This window comes from Oncorhynchus keta, chromosome 28 (genome assembly GCF_023373465.1).
Source record: "Oncorhynchus keta strain PuntledgeMale-10-30-2019 chromosome 28, Oket_V2, whole genome shotgun sequence".
Lineage (NCBI taxonomy): Eukaryota > Metazoa > Chordata > Actinopteri > Salmoniformes > Salmonidae > Oncorhynchus > Oncorhynchus keta.
The window spans coordinates 2,683,302-2,702,848 of NC_068448.1; the positions used below are offsets into that span (position 1 = coordinate 2,683,302).

General features: G+C 46.0%; 2 protein-coding genes across 8 annotated transcripts; one reads left to right on the forward strand and one right to left on the reverse strand.

Annotated features, from left to right (window-relative positions):
- Positions 1–1,757: 1,757 nt before the first annotated feature.
- LOC118360650 (uncharacterized) lies at positions 1,758–7,851 on the reverse strand. Of its 7 annotated transcripts, XM_052484395.1 has the most exons (12): positions 7,252–7,459; positions 6,962–7,084; positions 6,651–6,837; positions 6,046–6,285; positions 5,183–5,340; positions 4,875–5,073; positions 4,074–4,170; positions 3,560–3,731; positions 3,025–3,177; positions 2,594–2,769; positions 2,003–2,059; positions 1,761–1,913 (listed from the first exon to the last, which is right to left on the reverse strand). In XM_052484395.1, the coding sequence occupies exons 4-12, from the start codon at positions 6,222–6,224 to the stop codon at positions 1,806–1,808; spliced, it is 1,299 nt and encodes a 432-aa protein (XP_052340355.1). In that variant the 5' UTR covers positions 6,225–6,285; positions 6,651–6,837; positions 6,962–7,084; positions 7,252–7,459; the 3' UTR covers positions 1,761–1,805. The 7 variants fall into 7 exon arrangements, with proteins under 7 accessions (XP_052340359.1, XP_052340358.1, XP_052340352.1 ...); XM_052484392.1 differs by having other exon boundaries at positions 1,760–1,913; positions 6,651–7,084; positions 7,252–7,460; XM_052484397.1 differs by lacking the exon at positions 6,962–7,084.
- Positions 7,198–16,336, forward strand: mecp2 (methyl CpG binding protein 2). Its single transcript, XM_035739739.2, has 3 exons — positions 7,198–7,345; positions 9,035–9,436; positions 11,142–16,336. The coding sequence occupies exons 1-3, from the start codon at positions 7,302–7,304 to the stop codon at positions 13,402–13,404; spliced, it is 2,709 nt and encodes a 902-aa protein (XP_035595632.2). The 5' UTR covers positions 7,198–7,301; the 3' UTR covers positions 13,405–16,336.
- Positions 16,337–19,547: the final 3,211 nt, after the last annotated feature.

Here is a 19,547-nt window from a genome sequence, read left to right on the forward strand (position 1 = left end):
TAATGTGCGTATGCATAGCCAGTCGCTAAAATAAAACGTGGTTCTATTTTTGACCCACTGCAAGTCCCGCCTCTCCCGTCTCCTCATTGGTTATTAGGAGCATATACCCCACGTGGGTGATTGAAAGATGAACTGAGGTCCACACTCCAGCCCAGTTGGTGGTGGTCATGCACCTTAAAGTTGGTTGCCAACCGCCCAAAAAAAGTCCACAGAAGACTGAAGGAGCGAAACTAAGTTTCCCCTTTTATTTGTCGATTAATTGTCATCGTAGAGAACAAGATTTTGTGCATCTCAAAATGGGTCAAAATTCTAAAAAGATCCAGAACAAAAAGGACCTTGTACATTTCAGGTAGAATAAAGTAAAATAACTCGATGTTTATATCCCAGAAAAATTTAACTAACAGCAGCAAGCTATCTATTTAAATGTTTGTTTCAACCTAAATTAATGTAGTTGGTTTAGAGATTGTTCTGATATTTCCAGCTGCGTTTCCTGATCGGGTCTGGTGTGGATGGACAAAATCAACATGCGGACTTACATGTAGTCAGCATGTTAGTGAGCATTTCTCCTTTGCTAAGATATTCCATCCACCTGACAGTTGTATCATATCAAGAAGCTGATTAAACAGCATACTCACTACACAGGTGCACCTTGTGCTGGGAACAATAAAAGGCCACTAAAATGTGCAGTTGTGTCACACAACACAATGCCATAGATGTCTCAAGTTGAGGTAGTGTGCAATTGCCATGCTGACTGCATGAATGCCCACCAGGGCTGTTGCCAGAGAATTGAATGTGCTCTATACTCTATTGCCTATGTCAATCTAGAGTATTTGGCAGTACATCCAACCCGCCTCACAAGCACGTGTAACCACACCAGCCCAGGACCCCCACATCCAGCTTCTTCACCTACGGGCTCATCTGAGACCGGCCGATGAAAACAGGATTATTTTTCGGTCTATAATAAAAAGCCCCTTTATGGGGGAAAAACTAATTCTGATTGGATGGGCCTGGCTCGCCAGTGGGTGGGCCTATGCCCTCGCAATGCTGCGCCTCTGCCCAGTCATGTGAAATCCATACATTAGAGCCCAATTTATTTCAATTGACTGATGTGTATTTTTAAACTAACTGTGAAATCATTGAAATGTTGCATTTATATTTTTTGTTCAGTATAGCATGTGTACAAAGTTTGATACTTTTATCATAAAATGCACGATTATTCCAACTATAGTGGACCACCCCTTTCACACAAGCCTGAGTAGAGGGTTTACTGGAAAACGGTCAAATCCTCCATCACACAGAAGACGGGTTCGTTTAATTGGAGCTCGACAGTCAGGTGAATATATACACACAAAAATATTTTAAAAGCTTTATTTACTTAAAATACACAAGATTGAGACAGTTTTGCATTACTACATTCCTGAAAATCAGTGATATTCATGGTCATGAAAATGGCCAATATTTAACACATGTATCATGTATCGTGGGATCAGCTGCTTCACTGCTATGAACCAGAGGTTGAAGCAAGAATCATCTCAGTCCATAAGTATTAAATCAGTCGGTCTCTCTGTCTGTCCCCAGGCCCATGAACCAGAGGTTGAAGCAAGAATCATCTCAGTCCATAAAAGTATTAAATCAGTCTCTCTGTCTGTCCCCAGGCCCATGTCAGTCCCTCTCTCTGTCTGTCTGTCCCTCTCTCTGCCTGTCCCCAGGCCCATGAACCAGAGGTTGAAGCAAGAATCATCTCAGTCCATAAAAGTCTTCCTTTAGCCAAGGCCGAAGAGCGTTTGGGTACACTTTAATCTAAATCAGTCTGTCCCTCTGTCTGTCCCCAGGCCCATGTCAGTTCCTCTCTCTGTCTGTCCCCAGGCCCATGTCAGTTCCTCTCTGTCTGTCCCCAGGCCCATGTCAGTCCCTCTCTCTGTCTGTCCCCAGGCCCATGTCAGTCCCCTCTCTGTCTGTCCCCAGGCCCATGTCAGTCCCCAGGCCCATGTCAGTCGCTCTGTCTGTCTGTCCCCAGGCCTGACACAGAAGATCTCCGGTTCCTCAGATTGTAGCGTGTCTGCAGGGACATCCATGAGCATGGAGAGGGGGGAAAAAAAATAGTTTAAACCTACAGGAGGGTCTCCCTCTAGGAACAGGGTTAGAGTTTAAACCTACAGGAGGGTCTCCCTCTAGGAACAGGGTTAGAGTTTAAACCTACAGGAGGGTCTCTCTCTAGGAACAGGGTTAGAGTTTAAACCTACAGGAGAGTCTCTCTCCAGGAACAGGGTTAGAGTTTAAACCTACAGGAGAGTCTCTCTCCAAGAACAGGGTTAGAGTTTAAACCTACAGGAGAGTCTCTCTCCAGGAACAGGGTTAGAGTTTAAACCTACAGGAGGGTCTCTCTCTAGAAACAGGGTGGGATAGATCTGGAATCGAGAATATCACAAGTAGGGTGGCAAAATTCAAGTAACTTTCCCCAAAATTGTCAGGTTTTCCAGAAATCTTGGTTACGAGGGAATCAGCAGGGAAACAAACATCACCCCCCCAACATGGATTTCTGGGGAATTTTTAGAAAGTTACAGAAAGCTTGCAACCCTAATCACAAGTCTACCTGCTTATCCTCCACCAGTATACTGTAGACCAAAGGGGAGGACGGGGCACGTCTAGAGACAGAGGAGCGACGCTGAGGTCTTGCAGGGCCGGGCAGGGTACGTTGGGTCTGGGTCTCCTCTCCTCCAAGGGTGCTGTGACTGCTGTGACTGCTGTGACTGCTGTCGTACTGCCAGCCTGATGCAACACAAACAACTGGCTATGTTTGCAACAACACACAGTCCCTCGCCATACCACATTCAAGACAGATCAGACTTTCACACACATCATTCATGATGATAACGGAAAAGGTGTTAATACTTAAGTGTTATACGTGCAGATCTCGTGTTAGGAGTCGGGTCTCAGACAAATGCAGGAAGGTAAAAAAATAGCCTTCTTTTTTAAACTTTATTTTATTTTTTAATTTTTTACATGGAGTATAATATTCCTCACCATCATAGGTTTGAGTCACGTAGGGTTTCTCCGATGTGAAATCTGAAGTGCTGTCGTTTTCTTCCTTATTCTCCTTCCTACTACTGGGTCGGTGTTCTGACCTTCGACCTCTTGCTCCGCTGCTCCTCCTGTCCACCGCCTCAGAGAGACACTCTGGACAGCAGTGTCATATTTTATGTGTTCACACCGTTAAAAATGTACAACAATAAGTGGTGTTTATGGGACAAATTTTAGTCCCTCCCGGTTTCATCCGGTTTGGTTCCTCATGAATCCTCAGAAAACAATTTGACTGAATTAATGACATTTTTTTTTAAAAACGACTTTACGAATGGACTAAAGTCACTTAAATCAAATTGATCTTCTCTTGTCTTGATTAGTGGAGCTTTAAACCTCTCAATCAGCTGTCTGTGCACCATGAATATCAGAGCCGTTTGTGCTGTGTAATTGCCAAGTCCCTGTGTCAACCACAAGTTGGCGAGACAATACAAAACAGATCTGGGACCAGGCTAAAACTAAGCCGTATACCCAAACCTACCTGCTTTCTGCAGGGCCAGCTGAAGACTTGTACGAGTCTCTTTGAGTTGGGTGAGGATCTCCAGGCTCTCTTTGGTGACATTACGATACCGTACAGCAACGTAGACCAGAGCCAATAGACCCACTAGAACCATGGCCCTTCTGAGGAGGCCCACCAACAGGCTGATTTGCTCCTGGGCAGAAACACAGGGGAATAGAGTTGAGACTGGTATTAGACCCAGACCATGAGATTAAGACTCCATTTGCTGGTTAGAACACAGCACCAGGAGACATTTACAGATGTGTCAATAGACAGCACTCTGAAACGTTGAGTGAACACAGTCAAAATGTAGAAGACAAGTTATCCACCATTACTTTGTTTTTGTCCAATGTGTTGCCATGGTTTCTCTATTTATGTGTTAGAGATGGTCCAACCCGGATCTAGTTCCGGGTGGAATTTCCACATTGTCACAAGTGCTTTTAAGATTCCTCGTAGGTTCTCTTGAAGCATCTTAGTTAACACATGCTCTACTCACCATCTGCTGGTAGCCTGGTTCAGAGGAGTCCAGCACCGCTCTACAGAGCATCCTCTCCAGGTACACATTCAGCACTACCAGACCAAACAGAACAAACCTGGATAGGTGACATTAAAAAAAAGAGGACAGTCACCAGAAGGGATCACCAACGATTCCAGGGGTCGGGCAGGTAGCTTAAATGTTAGAGGCAGGCAATGGGAGGGTTTCATACCGATTCAAAGTCAGATGGTGAAAATTTTAAAAAATGAAGAAAAAAAAACAAAAAACAGGTCAGATTTTAGGTATCCTGCCATGGTGCCCTTGAGCATGGCACTAGCCCAGGCCCAGGCAATTGTAGTCCTCGGGGGCCTGATTGGTGTCTCACAACCCCCATCCCTAGCAAACACAGCTGATTAATCAAATTGCATTCTAAACTGAAGATCATGATCAGTTGATTATTGGAGTCAGGTGTGTTAGCTGGGGCAAAAGTGTGAGACCAAATTGGGACCCCCCCCCCCCATACTTAGACACACTCTTTAAAGATCGACAAAAAATAAAAAAAGGGGCCTAGACAGTTGCCCTGGAGAATTCCTGATTCTACCTGGCTTTTGTTGGAGAGGTTCCCAATTAAAAGAACACCCTCTGTGTTCTGTTAGACAGTTAAACTCTTTATCCACAATATAGCAGGGGTGTGTAAAGCTATAACACATCGATTTTTCCCTCCCAATGGCACTATCCCCTAATCTGCTTCCTAATCCCTTAGGCTAAGTGTTCACGTGTAACTGGATGGATGAAATAAACATTTGGGGAAAAAAGGGCCACCTGGCTGGAGCAGTCCGCTGTGTCGAGGTGAGGAAGAAGGAGACGAGGAACCCCAGTGAGTTGTAGAGTAGACTGGTGAGGGTGTGAGACTCTGACATGATGAAACTCTGGAGGAAAGTGACACGGTTGAAGATCTCTGAGAATGCTACTTGTTGCTCCTGGGTTGACAGTCTCATCTCATCAAATACTGCTCTGATGCCTGAGCAGAGGTGTGATAGGAGACGTGGAACTTCCTTGGATGAGGATTTTCTAACAAGTTAGCCATAAGCATCACTTTTAACAGAATAGGGCCCGAGGTCGGCGGCTACCTTGGGTAGAATGGTGGAGAGTGTGTTTGAGTTCCTCTCCGTTGCGTAGGATCGTCTCCTGTGACTTGAGGGCGACGTTCTGGGCCTCCACTAGGCTCTCAGCCATACGCTGGGTTGAGGACAATCGCTCCACCACCCCTGCTGAGCTCTCTGTTAGCCTAGACACCAGCACCACATTCAGCAGAGCACCAGACAGAAGAAAAGTGGTTAAAACAGGGACTGTCCAATAACAAAACATCTACGATACGGATCGTCAACCCTCCCGGAGAGCTATTGAGACAGTTTGTTTTGCATAGCCCGGTGCCCCGAGTGAGTGGAGATTACATTTTACAACCAATGGAATTAGGTCAAATGTGCAAACCCCACCCAACCGGGACACATGGCGAAGCAAAACCCAACTCACCCACTGAATGAATTGAGGTGAATTGTAAACACTGGCTAAACTGCACATAGCACTGCACCTGTAGTCAGGTGTACCGCACCTGTAGTCAGGTGTACCGCACCTGTAGTCAGGTGTACCGCACATGTAGTCAGGTGTACCGCACCTGTAGTCAGGTGTACCGCACCTGTAGTCAGGTGTACCGCACCTGTAGTCAGGTGTACCACACATACCACCGCACCTGTAACAGTATAATTTTAAACCGTCCCCTCGCCCATACCCGGGCGCGAACCAGGGAACTTCTGCGCACAACGACAACAGTCACCCTCGAAGCATCGTTACCCATCGCTCCACAAAAGCCGCGGCCCTTGCAGAGCACAGGGGAACTACTACTTCAAGGTCTCAGAGCAAGTGACGTAACCGATTGAAACGCTATTTAGCACACACCGCTAACTAAGCTAGCCGTTTCACATCCGTTACACACCTGTAGTCAGGTGTACTGCACATACCACTGCACCTGTAGTCAGGTGTACCGCACATACCACTGCACCTGTGGATGGTGTTCTCAGCCTGGTGTTGCCAGCTCTCACTCTGCAGGTGTCGACAGATGCTGTGGGCGTGGGTGAAGAATTCCGTGTAGGCGTTGAATGCCACAGGGTCCATGGTTCTAGTACAGCTGCTGACCTCGCTGCCCTCTGGACATGCCGGGAATGTACGGCCAGATCTGACAGACAACAATGTATCCTACTGTTATTCAGTCACAATGCCACAATGAAACGGTTTCTGAATCAGTCCCTAACACAATGCCATAACGAAAGTTACTTAGACTGGTTGTAGTTCATTTAGGCATTGTGCCAGTGACTACCTTAATTTCTGGAGGATAAAAAAATATATATATATTATTTCAATATTATATTGCAGTAGCCTAATATTTATATAGGCCTACTAAACATTTCAATAAGTCTACCTATATTAACTCGAGATCCCAAGGGGGCTTTTTGTACCACGCTACACTTAGAGCTGTCAGCAAACAGTTGTTGAATATTTATAATAAATCAAAAAATGTTTAATTGTTAAGTGTTTAATTACTTGCGCAGGTGACAGTGAGTAAAACGTAGGGCAATCCCACTCTGTATATCAACTGTGAAGTCTCTGCAACGCGCGTCGATATTCTCCAGCGCGTTAGACCAACATTCACCATAGCGCGGTTGGGCCGCAAGGTTCCGAACCCTCTGTAGCGCCGCTCTGCCTTCAGCCGCAACGTTAGCAGCTGTTTCTGCGTCACCGCACGAAGACCATGGTAAACAGACGCAGAGAAGACAAAAAGTCCACATTTCCGACCCCAAAAAATAAACAAATATTATAATATATATATATTTTTTTTCTTAAAGGTCACCTACAAAGTCAGCAATCAAGTGTTACGGTAGGAAATGAGACAGGGGGGAAAAGAAATCAAATGAGGCAGGCAACCCTATTCCTTGAGGGCCACCTCCAAATAAGGTTGATGAGGTTGATGATGTCACCTGTAGTAGAGGTTGCAAAAAGGGCAAGCAATTAACCAGTCCAATTAAAGCTACACCATAATCAATGGGTATCTGGTGAGTTGAATCTGATAATTTGTCAATCATCGGGGTTTGGGACTACAAGCAGTGCAGAGAAGAGGAAAAACGTTTAAATTAAACTATTTTACCTGTAATTCATCACTTGCATGTGTTTAGAGCTGAACAAATGTAACTGTGAATGGGAGACAGATTGTCAAGGAACGCTATTGTGGGTATTTTCTGGTCAGTTTCACTTCCCCGACATTTAACACCAGTGCATAGCCTGCCTGTACATTCAGCCTTGCTCTGCGATTATGTGTGTCATGTGTATTTTCTGCAGATGGAGATAGTTGCCTCAGCTCAGAGTTCACGATCATTTACATATTTACAGCGTAAGACAACCTCTCGCGAGATCCAAGCGCTCATGCGATGGGTCTTATAAAAGTGTTCCACGGATCTCGCGTGATTACGCCACCGACGGCAGTGGAATTGAGGCAGGGGGCGGGGTTCAGAGAGGTACCCATGAGATGTTTGGAGACATTTTTATCAAATTATTTATTTAAATAAAAATGGCCGCCGTAGAGAGCGGAGAGGAGAAACTGTAAGTGTGAATTACGTGTACTCACCATTTAAATGTCGAGTTATATGACTGCAGGTCTTTTAAAATGTATTTGCTGTATTTAACTAAAGTAATGTGATGTATTTTAGTTCTGAACTGGTCAGCAGCGTAGCTTACTGAAAGGAGCGTTCTGAGTACGTCACCAAGTTATAGCTAAGTATTTCCCTTACTTTACAAGATCATGGCTGAGCGAAGAGATTCTCAGTTCGCTAACGTATGTGGTTTTGGGGGTGGGGGGTAGGGGTGGGGTGTGGGTGGGTGTGTCATTTTCTGACCTCACTGAAAACAGAGCAGTAGATGTGTTAAGATATATTAACTGTCCAAATAGATTTGTCCGCATCCTCCACCCTCGTAACCAATTTGGCATGCTGCTAACGGGCTGGCTCAATAGCTGTAGCTGGATACATTGTAGCGTCAGCCGGTGACATACCTTGCCATTTGACACGGTAATGTGGCGACGAAGTAGCCACAACATTGCTGCGTTTGTTATGATAATGCATTTATTTATTTATTTTTTTTCTATAGAGGAAATATCCTAGCGAGGTTTCTGGTTGTGACGACTGGTATCATCTAGCTAAACGCTGGAACTAGCTGACATGAGTTGGCCCATTTTCTAGAATAACTAATACTCGTGTAATGAATCAATCAAAGTGTTGTTTTTATTGCACGAAGGACTGAGTGCCGTGGTAGAAAAGTACAGCGATATACCGTCAAAAAAAAAAATACCTCCCTGTATTTTTCTTTTTCGACACTGACGTCTGGTAATGAAATATTCCAGATGGGACTATTTGAATAACACAAAAAAAATGTATGGGAACTATTGTTGATATGCATTTCAATAAGAGTTGCTCTGTAGATCATGATAAGGGGTGTGTGTGTGTGGACCATGTGCAGTTCATAACATTTCAACCATACGTGTCTCTGGCCCCAGTGTCGTCCCCGGCTGGCTGCTTCATTCTATGTGTCTGATATTGGGCTTGGTTTAGACTAGTTCCTCAGACAGTAGGTTTATCAGTCCAGTCCAGGTGCATTTTTCCAAACTTCTAGTCATGTAATATATGTTTCACTATGGGAAGAAACACAACAACAGCAATCCCCAAAGTGATGTGTTTTTACTACACATTTGTGAATTAATGTCGGTTGGGGGGGGGGGCAAGCTGAGGTTCGAAAACTTATCTGGGACTTTGAACTCTTGTTTCAAATGTCTTATCAGCCAAAGATAGCCATTCTCCATATTCTGATCTGATAGCCTAAGATGAGATCATGCCTCTGCTCTGCCTCTTCCCACTCATGACTAATGTTGTCTTCCACAGCAGTGAGGAGAAGAGGGAGGACGTCAACCAGAATCAGAGCTCCAACGACAAGGACCCTAAGACACACAGCAAGCCCAAGAAGGTGAGGAGGGATGTGGAGAAGGAGATGCTGGAGTCTTCATCCTCCCCTCCTCCTCCTCCTCCAGCCCAGCAGCCCTGTTCAGACCAGGAACAGCTCCAGCTAGCCGATGCTGAGGCGGGGCCCTCGGAGCCCATGGTCGCTGCAGCTGGCGAGGCCTCGGGTCTCTCTGAGTCCTCTCCTTCGCCCAAACAGAGGAGGTCCATCATCAGGGACCGAGGTCCGCTCTACGACGACCCCTCTCTACCACAGGGCTGGACACGTAAACTCAAACAACGCAAGTCTGGGCGGTCCGCCGGGAAGTTTGACGTCTATTTGATGAAGTGAGTAGGCTATGATAAGAGAGCCTTATCAAATAGTGTCTCTTAAAAGCATTTTATTATTCTACCTTTTTATATCAACAAGGAACACAGACTGAGACCAGGGTCTCTTTTTAACAGCTGGGCCCTGTGTATACATGTTTACACATACAGTTTAGGTACAACGATTAAGAAACTACAAGTAAGGTAGCCTAGTGGTTAGAGCGTTGGACTAGTAACCGGAAGGTTGCAAGTTCAAACCACCGAGCTGATGTAACAGTATAATTTTAAACCGTCCCCTCGCCCATACCCGGGCGCGAACCAGGGACCTTCTGCGCACAACGACAACAGTCACCCTCGAAGCATCGTTACCCATCGCTCCACAAAAGCCGCGGCCCTTGCAGAGCAAAGGGGAACTAGTACTTCAAGGTCTCAGAGCAAGTGACGTAACCGATTGAAACGCTATTTAGCGCGCACCGCTAACTAAGCTAGCCGTTTCACATCCGTTACACTGACAAGGTACAAATCTGTCGTTCTGCCTCTGAACAGGCAGTTAACCCGCTGTTCCTAGGCCGTCATTGAAAATAAGAATTTGTTTTTAACTGACTTGCCTGGTTAAATAAAGGTAAAATAAAATGTATTTATTTTTTAAAAAAAACAATGAGATCAACAAAAAACGATCAGAGATATCACATCAACATTTACATTTACATTTAAGTCATTTAGCAGACGCTCTTATCCAGAGCGACTTACAAATTGGTGCATACACCTTATGACATCCAGTGGAACAGCCACTTGCATCTAAATCTTTTTTTTTGGGGGGTGAGAAGAATTACTTAGGAAAGTACAGTTTACCCTATCCTACAAAACAAATACAGCAACAGACTACATTTACACACAGGTTATTCCCTAACAGAAATGATTTCATATGATAATACGACATGTGTTACAGCCTGATCTCCTTTAGGGGTGACATGAAATCCTTCCCAGGAAAGTAGCAGTTTCATCCCCTTTTTTGATATAGTTAATGTGACTGAACTGTACAGAGACATGGTTCACGGGACTGTTTTCAGGTTTAGGGAAATACTTCAATTTATACATACATACATACATACATACATACATACATACATACATACATACATACATACATACATACATACATACATACATACATACATACATACATACATACATACATACATACATGCATACATACATACATACATACATACATACATACATACATACATACATACATGTGTGTGTATATATATATACATATATACATACAGCACCAGTCAAAAGTTGACACACCTACTCATTCAAGGTTTTAAAAAATAAAATAAAAAATAAAATAAAACAATTTTCTACAAAGCTGTCATCAAGGCAAACAGTGGCTACTTTGAAGAATCTCAAAAATGTTGGTTAACTACATAATTCCATACATGTTACCTCATAGTTTTGATGTCTTCACTATTATTTCCACAATGTAGAAAATAGAGGAAAAACCCACTGAATGAGTAGCTGTGTCCAAACGATTGACTGGTTCTGTATATAATATTGGCTCCTACTCGCCCAGACGCCCACCCACCCTTTTATTCCAAGGACACTTCACTTTAGTCGATCTCCGGAGGGAGATAACGTCCGTCATATACACACTAAATATTCCAGACGTTAACAGATCCATTTACAGTTACAGAATGTTTTGGTTTGATCTGTATTTCAGCCCCGAGGGGAAAGCTTTCCGATCCAAGGTGGAGCTGATCGCCTACTTCCAGAAGGTTGGGGACACCACCACCGACCCCAACGACTTCGACTTCACCGTAACCGGGCGTGGCAGCCCCTCCCGCCGCGAGAAGAGACCCCAGAAGAAACCCAAAGTGGTGAAACCGTCGGGGAGGGGCAGGGGCCGGCCGAAGGGGAGTGGAAAGCTACGCCCGGCTACGGAGGGTGTGGCGATGAAGCGTGTGGTGGAGAAGAGTCCTGGGAAGCTCCTGGTTGAGATGCCGTTTGGAGTGTCCAAGGCATCCGAGACAGCTGGGCAGACCTCGGAGCTGGTCGTAGTCACCAAGAAACGCCCGGGACGGAAAAGGAAAGCGGAGATACCACCGCAGACTGCTCTGAAAAAGCGGGGGTGTAAGCCAGGGTCGGGGGCGACTGGGTCGACGCTGTCAGCAGCTTCTGGTGCGGTGGGTTCCAGTACTTCCTCATACGCAGCGGCTGCTATCCTCGCCGCAGAAGCCAAGAGGAAAGCTCAGAAGGAGTCTTCCGCTAAGCCGGTGCAGCAGACCGCTCTGCCCATTAAGAAACGCAAGACCAGAGAAACTGTTGAGGAGACTAAGGAGACTCCAGCCATCACCACGGCATTGCTCGGGGCAGGGGGTGGTGGTGGGGCAGGAACTGTAATGGGGACAGGGAATGGTGATGGGGCAGGAACTGTGATAGGGATGGGGGCAGGGAGTGGTGGTGGGGCTGGAACTGTGATGGGGACAGGGAATGGTGATGGGGCAGGAACTGTGATAGGGATGGGGGCAGGGAGTGGTGGTGGGGCTGGAACTCTGATAGGGACGGGGACTGGGAGTGGTGGTGGGGCAGGAACTGGGATGGGAACAGGGAGTGGTGATGGGGCAGGAACTGGGATGGGAACAGGGAGTGGTGGTGGGGCAGGAACTGGGATGGGAACAGGGAGTGGTGGTGGGGCAGGAACTGGGATGGGAACAGGGAGTGGTCTGGCTGTGGTGGCAACAGAAGGGACAGAGCAGGGACACAAGCTGCCAAAGAGTCCAGGGAGGAAGCACAAGGACAGTCCCCTGGCAGCAACGGTTACCACGGAGACCAGTGGTGTGTCTGAAAGGTGGCCCAGCGGAGGCAGCAGTAGTATCACTACTCCAAAGAGCCACAGCCACAAGAGAAAGGAGCGTACGCCGCACAAACACCATCACCACCACCGTCATCATCACACACACTCCTCTGTAGTGGAGGATCCTCCTCCCCCACCCTTCCAGCGGCCCCCTCACCACCACTTCCCCGGCCTGACTATGGGGCTGGTCTCCCATACATCCAGGTCCTCGGTGGGGCCAGGGGCCCTCCAACAGAACAAGCCCCAGGACCTGAGCACCTCTAGGGGACCCTGCCGGGCCAGCAGCAGGCCAGAGGGCCAAACCACGACCAGAGGAGAGAGGGGAGAGGTCAGCTCGGCTGCGGTGGTAGTAGTGGGAACGAGTGACACCAGAGGCAACAGAAATCGAGCAGACGAGGTAGCGGGGACAGTGGTAGGGAGGGATTTGAGAGACATTGTACCCTCCTCAGCAGTACCGAGGCCCAGCCGGGAGGAGATGGTCTCTGCTGTGCCCAGGCCCAGCCGGGAGGAGATGGTCTCTGCTGTGCCCAGGCCCAGCCGGGAGGAGATGGTCTCTGCTGTGCCCAGGCCCAGCCGGGAGGAGATGGTCTCTGCTGTGCCCAGGCCCAGCCGGGAGGAGATGGTCTCTGCTGTGCCCAGGCCCAGCCGGGAGGAGAAGGTCTCTGCTGTGCCCAGGCCCAGCCGGGAGGAGACGGTCTCTGCTGTGCCCAGGCCCAGCCGGGAGGAGACGGTCTCTGCTGTGCCCAGGCCCAGCCGGGAGGAGACGGTCTCTGCTGTGCCCAGGCCCAGCCGGGAGGAGACGGTCTCTGCTGTGCCCAGGCCCAGCCGGGAGGAGATGGTCTCTGCTGTGCCCAGGCCCAGCCGGGAGGAGACGGTCTCTGCTGTGCCCAGACCTAGCCGGGAGGAGACGGTCTCTGCTGTGCCCAGGCCCAGCCGGGAGGAGACTGTCTCTGCTGTGCCCAGACCCAGCCGGGAGGAGACTGTCTCTGCTGTGCCCAGGCCCAGCCGGGAGGAGACGGTCTCTGCTGTGCCCAGGCCCAGCCGGGAGGAGATGGTCTCTGCTGTGCCCAGGCCCAGCCGGGAGGAGACGGTCGAGTCTCGGACACCGGTCACTGAAAGGGTTAGTTGACTGTATGGTAGGACCCCTGTCTGTAAGGAGAAAAGGAGCCGTGTAGAGGAGCAGTGGGTTTTATAAGACAACAGAAAAGGACGTGTACATTGAAACACAAGGCAGCTAGCTGTTGGGTGATTGTTCTTTCTGTGGGTTGGGCCTGTTTATTGACAGGTAGCGCAGCTTAATGGTCAACCCACAACAGATTGCTTCCTGATAAATGAACTTATTATTATTATTATTATTATTATTATTATTATTATTATTTTCCTTTGTTTGGTCATTGTCTTGTTCTCTGTTTTGCTCTTTTAAAACCTGTTGTCATTCGACCCATCCAAACCGACCCAGAAGCCTTTGCTTAAAAATCTCACAGGAAGTGCAGGACCTACACTTCCGGTGCCATCATCAGACGGAAACCATGGTAACCACGATGATGACTCATGAACCTCAATCATTCAGTTCTTCACTGTGGTTTTAAGATAGCGTATATAAAATGTAAAAAAAAAAAAAAAAAAAAAAAAAAAGGCATGTGTCCTGTCTGTAGTTCGCTCACAGGTGGTCTTTTCCAACGTTGTGGCTCGAAGCGGCACAACACACACAGGTCATACAAGCTTCCACTGCTTCTTCTTCTGTTGTAGCATCCTCTGTTTACTGCAGTACGCTCAGCGTCCAGTCCATCGACGCTTTGCTCTAGGTCCCAGAGGGCGCCCTATTCCCTAATAATACGATGCTTTTGACCAGAACATTATGGGCCCTGGGTCTAAAGTAGTGGGCTGGAAGTAGTGCACTGAATAGGGAATCATTTGGGACACAGTTGGGTTTCCAGTCTTCGCTCTACAGTCAGCATATTAATTTAGGTGACATGTGTTTTCCTCGTTGGCCTATATTATGTAGATGCCAAGTCTTCTCTGTGTGTGTGTGTGTGTGTGTGATGTCGATCATCTCCTATATACAGTAGTCTCAGTCTGAAACAGCAGCCTATTCCCTACACAGGGAGAGACAAGTATTCTCCCCAAGCAGGCTGGAGGTTTTTTCTCTTCCCCTTCACACAGAGACAAGAGGTACTTGATGATCAGAGAGATTATGATTAAGTTAGAATGTTAATGGGGCCCAGGAAAGCAATAGGGCTGAGTATATAGGATGTGGCCCAGGCAGCAATAGGGCTGAGTATATAGGATGTTAATAGGGCTGAGTATATAGGATGTTGATGGGGCCCAGACAGCAATAGGGCTGAGTATATAGGATGTGGCCCAGGCAGCAATAGGGCTGAGTATATAGGATGTTGATGGGGCCCAGGCAGCAATAGGGCTGAGTATATAGGATGTTGATGTGGCCCAGGAAGCAATAGGGCTGAGTATATAGGATGTTGATGGGGCCCAGGCAGCAATAGGGCTGAGTATATAGGATGTGGCCCAGGCAGCAATAGGGCTGAGTATATAGGATGGGGCCCAGGAAGCAATAGGGCTGAGTATATAGGATGTTGATGGGGCCCAGGCAGCAATAGGGCTGAGTATATAGGATGTTGATGTGGCCCAGGAAGCAATAGGGCTGAGTATATAGGATGTTGATGGGGCCCAGGCAGCAATAGGGCTGAGTATATAGGATGTGGCCCAGGCAGCAATAGGGCTGAGTATATAGGATGGGGCCCAGGAAGCAATAGGGCTGAGTATATAGGATGTGGCCCAGGCAACAATAGGGCTGAGTATATAGGATGGGGCCCAGGCAGCAATAGGGCTGAGTATATAGGATGTGGCCCAGGCAGCAATAGGGCTGAGTATATAGGATGGGGCCCAGGCAGCAATAGGGTTGAGTATATAGGATGGGGCCCAGGCAGCAATAGGGCTGAGTATATAGGATGTGGCCCAGGAAGCAATAGGGCTGAGTGTATATAGGATGGGGCCCAGGCAGCAATAGGGCTGAGTATATAGGATGTGGCCCAGGCAGCAATAGGGCTGAGTATATAGGATGGGGCCCAGGCAGCAATAGGGCTGAGTATATAGGATGGGGCCCAGGCAGCAATAGGGCTGAGTATATAGGATGTGGCCCAGGACGCAATAGGGCTGAGTATATAGGATGGGGCCCAGGCAGCAATAGGGCTGAGTATATAGGATGTGGCCCAGGAAGCAATAGGGCTGAGTATATAGGATGTGGCCCAGGAAGCAATAGGGCTGAGTATATAGGATGTGGCCCAGGCAGCAATAGGGCTGAGTATATAGGATGTGGCCCAGGAAGCAATAGGGCTGAGTATATAGGATGGGACCCAGGCAGCAATAGGGCTGAGTATAGACCTTCTCCAATTATTCCTGAGGCTGTATCCCAAATGGCACCCTGTTCCCTGTATAGTGCAGTAATCTTTACCAGAGCCCTGTGGGCCATCTAAAGTAGTGCACTACAAAGGGAAGGGGGTGTCATTTGGGACGGAAGACGGAAGCGTTGAAATGGAAACCTCTTGATGCAGACAACACTTCCTATCTGAATGGTTGAGGTGATGAAACCCCAGGGTTTTAGAGGCCTAGATACACCCATGATGTGTGTTGGCTCACATTGTTCACCAAGTCACTAGGTGTTGCCAGCAGCTTGACGACCTCTACTGAAAAACAAGTTGAATTTTCTTTCAAGGCTCTTAAGAATTCCAATTCTACTGACGTTTTGGAAGCTGTGTCGTCCTACAGAAAACAATAGGATTCATTTAAACCTATACGTTTTCCCCAGTAACATGAATTAGCCAGTAAATGGAACTGTTTCCCACAGTCTGATAGGAAGCTAAAAAGCACAACAGGACCCAAGACATGATTATGGACGCGCCGTAGATTTCTGGACCCCAGTCCTGTATTTTGTCAATACCTATCAGAAGTTTTTTGATATTTAAATTATTTCCAAAATAACATAAAAAGCCCAACCCCACTGAAGGAATTTGTTTTTGTGTTTGAAAAAAAAAAAAAAAAAAAAAATGTCATGAATTTATATATATATATATATATATATATATATAATTCTGTTTTAAGAATTATTTTAAATTAGAAGATGTATTGTTTTGACCAGGAACGTGTCTGTCTCCACGTAGGACTTACATCATCACCCAGACTCCTTTCTGCATGCAACAGGACTAGCCTATTTATCTGTGACTTCATGAAACTCGGTGTTAGGCTCGTGGGTTTTCTTTAGTTTAAACTCACAGGTGGGTAGTCAAAAGATATGGCGGTGGGTGGGGGGGTGGGTGGGTGGGGGGTCGGGGGTGGGGTGGGGGGGCTACTCTTGGGAGTACCAGTGACACAGTTGTCAGATTTCAAATGTATGTTTTGGAATTCAATCAAATCTGCAGTGATCAGAAACCAGAATCACTGTGCAAACATAGCAAGCGTGTTTGTTTACAACAAGAATGAAATCTGTTTTGTCAACCCCCCCCCCCCCACACTGAACAATGTATTGCTAATTACATTAGATTAAAACCATGCACTTTTCTTCTGGCTCAAGAACAAATGTTTGAATGAATTCTAGCCTACGCTCAATCCCTCTTCCATCAATGTGAGGCCCCTGTCTAGAAAAACCTTTACAAAAACGTGTCCTTGCACGAGAGATCTATTTGTTAGTGACTTTTTTAAAAATGTAACATAATAAGATAGTAGCTATATTCTCATTTACTTTAATGCACCAATATGTTAAACCTGTAATAATACTCTTGTCATGTTGTTGGCAGTATGTGGCTGTTACAGTAGAGCAGGCCTGTTTTTAATAGTAGTTTGCTTAAACGGTAGTAATCAGTTTTGACACAACACCAGAAATTCACATTTACATTTAAGTCATTTAGCAGACGCTCTTATCCAGAGCGACTTACAAATAACAGACAACATTTTTTTATATTTTTTTATCTGCACTAGAATTTTCTCCTTCTAGATCAGGTGACTCCGGTCTCCCATCTTGCTTTAAGAATATGTCCTATATATCCACCAGAGAATTCAGACCAATGTAATACACCCTGTGGCTTGTCCTCCTCAATAAAATGTCAAGTGTAGACAATAGTTTGGATGTGGCCCATTTTTCTGTCCTCCATATACTTCCCCCCTCTTCCCTTCCTCAAGTGACGAGGGAGGTGTATAACTGATGATGATCTCTCACAAAGGGCTATGGAATGTCTTCAGATTCACAACAGCTGATCTGAACCCTGACGTGATCACACCATCTGCATTTTATTTATTTCTTTACAGCTGGATGTTCTGGTCCAAGTTGTGACATTTCTCCCCCTGAGTGACCCCAAATACCACCGTCTCTCTCTCGTTCTCTCTAGATTATCAGTCGTGTAGCTCTTATTCTATTCAAATGCCCTTTACATATAACTAAGCTGTACTGTGCTGGCTCTGATAGGGTTCTTTTCAGCACAGTTCCAGCAACAATGACATGGTGGATGTGTAACTAGGCCCGGCCAGTGCAGTTTGTGTCAGCTCAGCTGGGCTCAGTAGTGTGAGAGGGGTTTAACAATACCAGGGTCTGACTCGGGTCCTCAGTAATATGTCTCCCCTGGTCCAGAAACCTGGAGGTGGAGGCTAGAGGAGGATACGGGTCAGTCAGTTACACCACAGTTTGAATGCAAAAATATACATATTGCGTTTGCCGTTTTCACATTTGCTTCTTTAACCTGAAGCAGAAATGAGTGGAAGTAAATATCAAAAGTAAGATGGAAAAATGTACCCTTTGGTTACCTACAGTACCAGTCAAAAGTTGACACCTATTCATTCAAGAGTTGTATTTTTTTTTAAACTATTTTCTACATTTTAGAATTCTAGTGAAGACATCAAAACTATGAAATAACACATGGAATCATGTAGTTAACCAAAAATGTGTTAAACAAATCAAAATTATATTTTATATTTGAGGATCTTCAAAGTAGCCACCCTTTGCCTTGATGACAGCTTTGCACACTCTTGGAATTCTCTCAACCAGCTTCACCTGGAATGCATTTCACTGTCTTGAAGGAGTTCCCACATTATGATGAGCACTTGCTGGCTGCTTTTCCTTCACTCTGCGGTCTAACTCATCTCAAACCTGATGTAGCACTCCATCACTCTCCTTCTTGGTCAAATAGCCCTTACACAGCCTGGAGGTGTGTTGGATCATTGTCCTGTTGAAAAACAAACGATAGTTCCACTAAGATTCAAACCAGATGGGATGGAGTATTGCTGCAGAATGCTGTGGTAGTCATGCTGGTTAAGTGTGCCTTGAACTCTAAATAAATCACAGACATTGTCACCAGCAAAGCACCATCACACCTCCTCCTCCATGCTTCACGGTGGGAAATACACATGTGGGGATCATCTGTTCACTTACTCTGCGTTTCACAAAGACTTTCGCGGTTGGAACCAAAAATCTAAAATTTGGACTCATCGGAACAAAGGACAGATTTCCACCGGTCTAATGTCCATTGCTCGTGTTTCTTTGTGTGAATCAGACCTTCATGGTCGAATTGCTGCAGTCTCTTCTGAACAGTTGATGTGCCTGTTACTTGAACTCTGTGAAGCATTTATTTGGCCTGCAATTTCAGAGTCTAGTAACTAATGAATTTATCCTCTGCATTTAGCGGTAATTCTGGGTCTTCCTTTCCTGTGGTGGTCCTCATGAGAGCAAGTTTAATCATAGCGCTTGATGGTTTTTGCGACTGCATTTGAAGAATCTTTCAAAGTTCTTGAAATGTTCCAAATGGATTGACCTTCATGTCTTAAAGTAATGATTGCTCTGTCATTTCTCTTTGCTTATTTGAGCTGTTATTATCATAATATGGACTTGGTATTTCACCAAATAGGGCTTCTTCTGTATACCACTCCTACCTTGTCACAACACCACTGATTGGCTCAAACGCATTAAGAAGGAAAGGAATTCCACAAGTTTACTTTTGACAAGGCACACCTGTTAATTGAAATGGATTCCAGGTGACTACCTCCATGAAGCTGGTTGAGAGAATGCCACGATTTTGCCAAGCTTTCACTGCAAAGGGTGGCTACTTTGAAGAATCTCAAATATAAAATAGATTTTCATTTGTTTAACTTTTTTTGTTGGTTACTACATGATTCCAAATGTGTTATTTCATAGTTTGGATATCTTCACTCTTATTATACAATGTCAAAACTGTTGTTGTTTTTTTTTTTATAAAGAAAAACCTTTGAATGAGT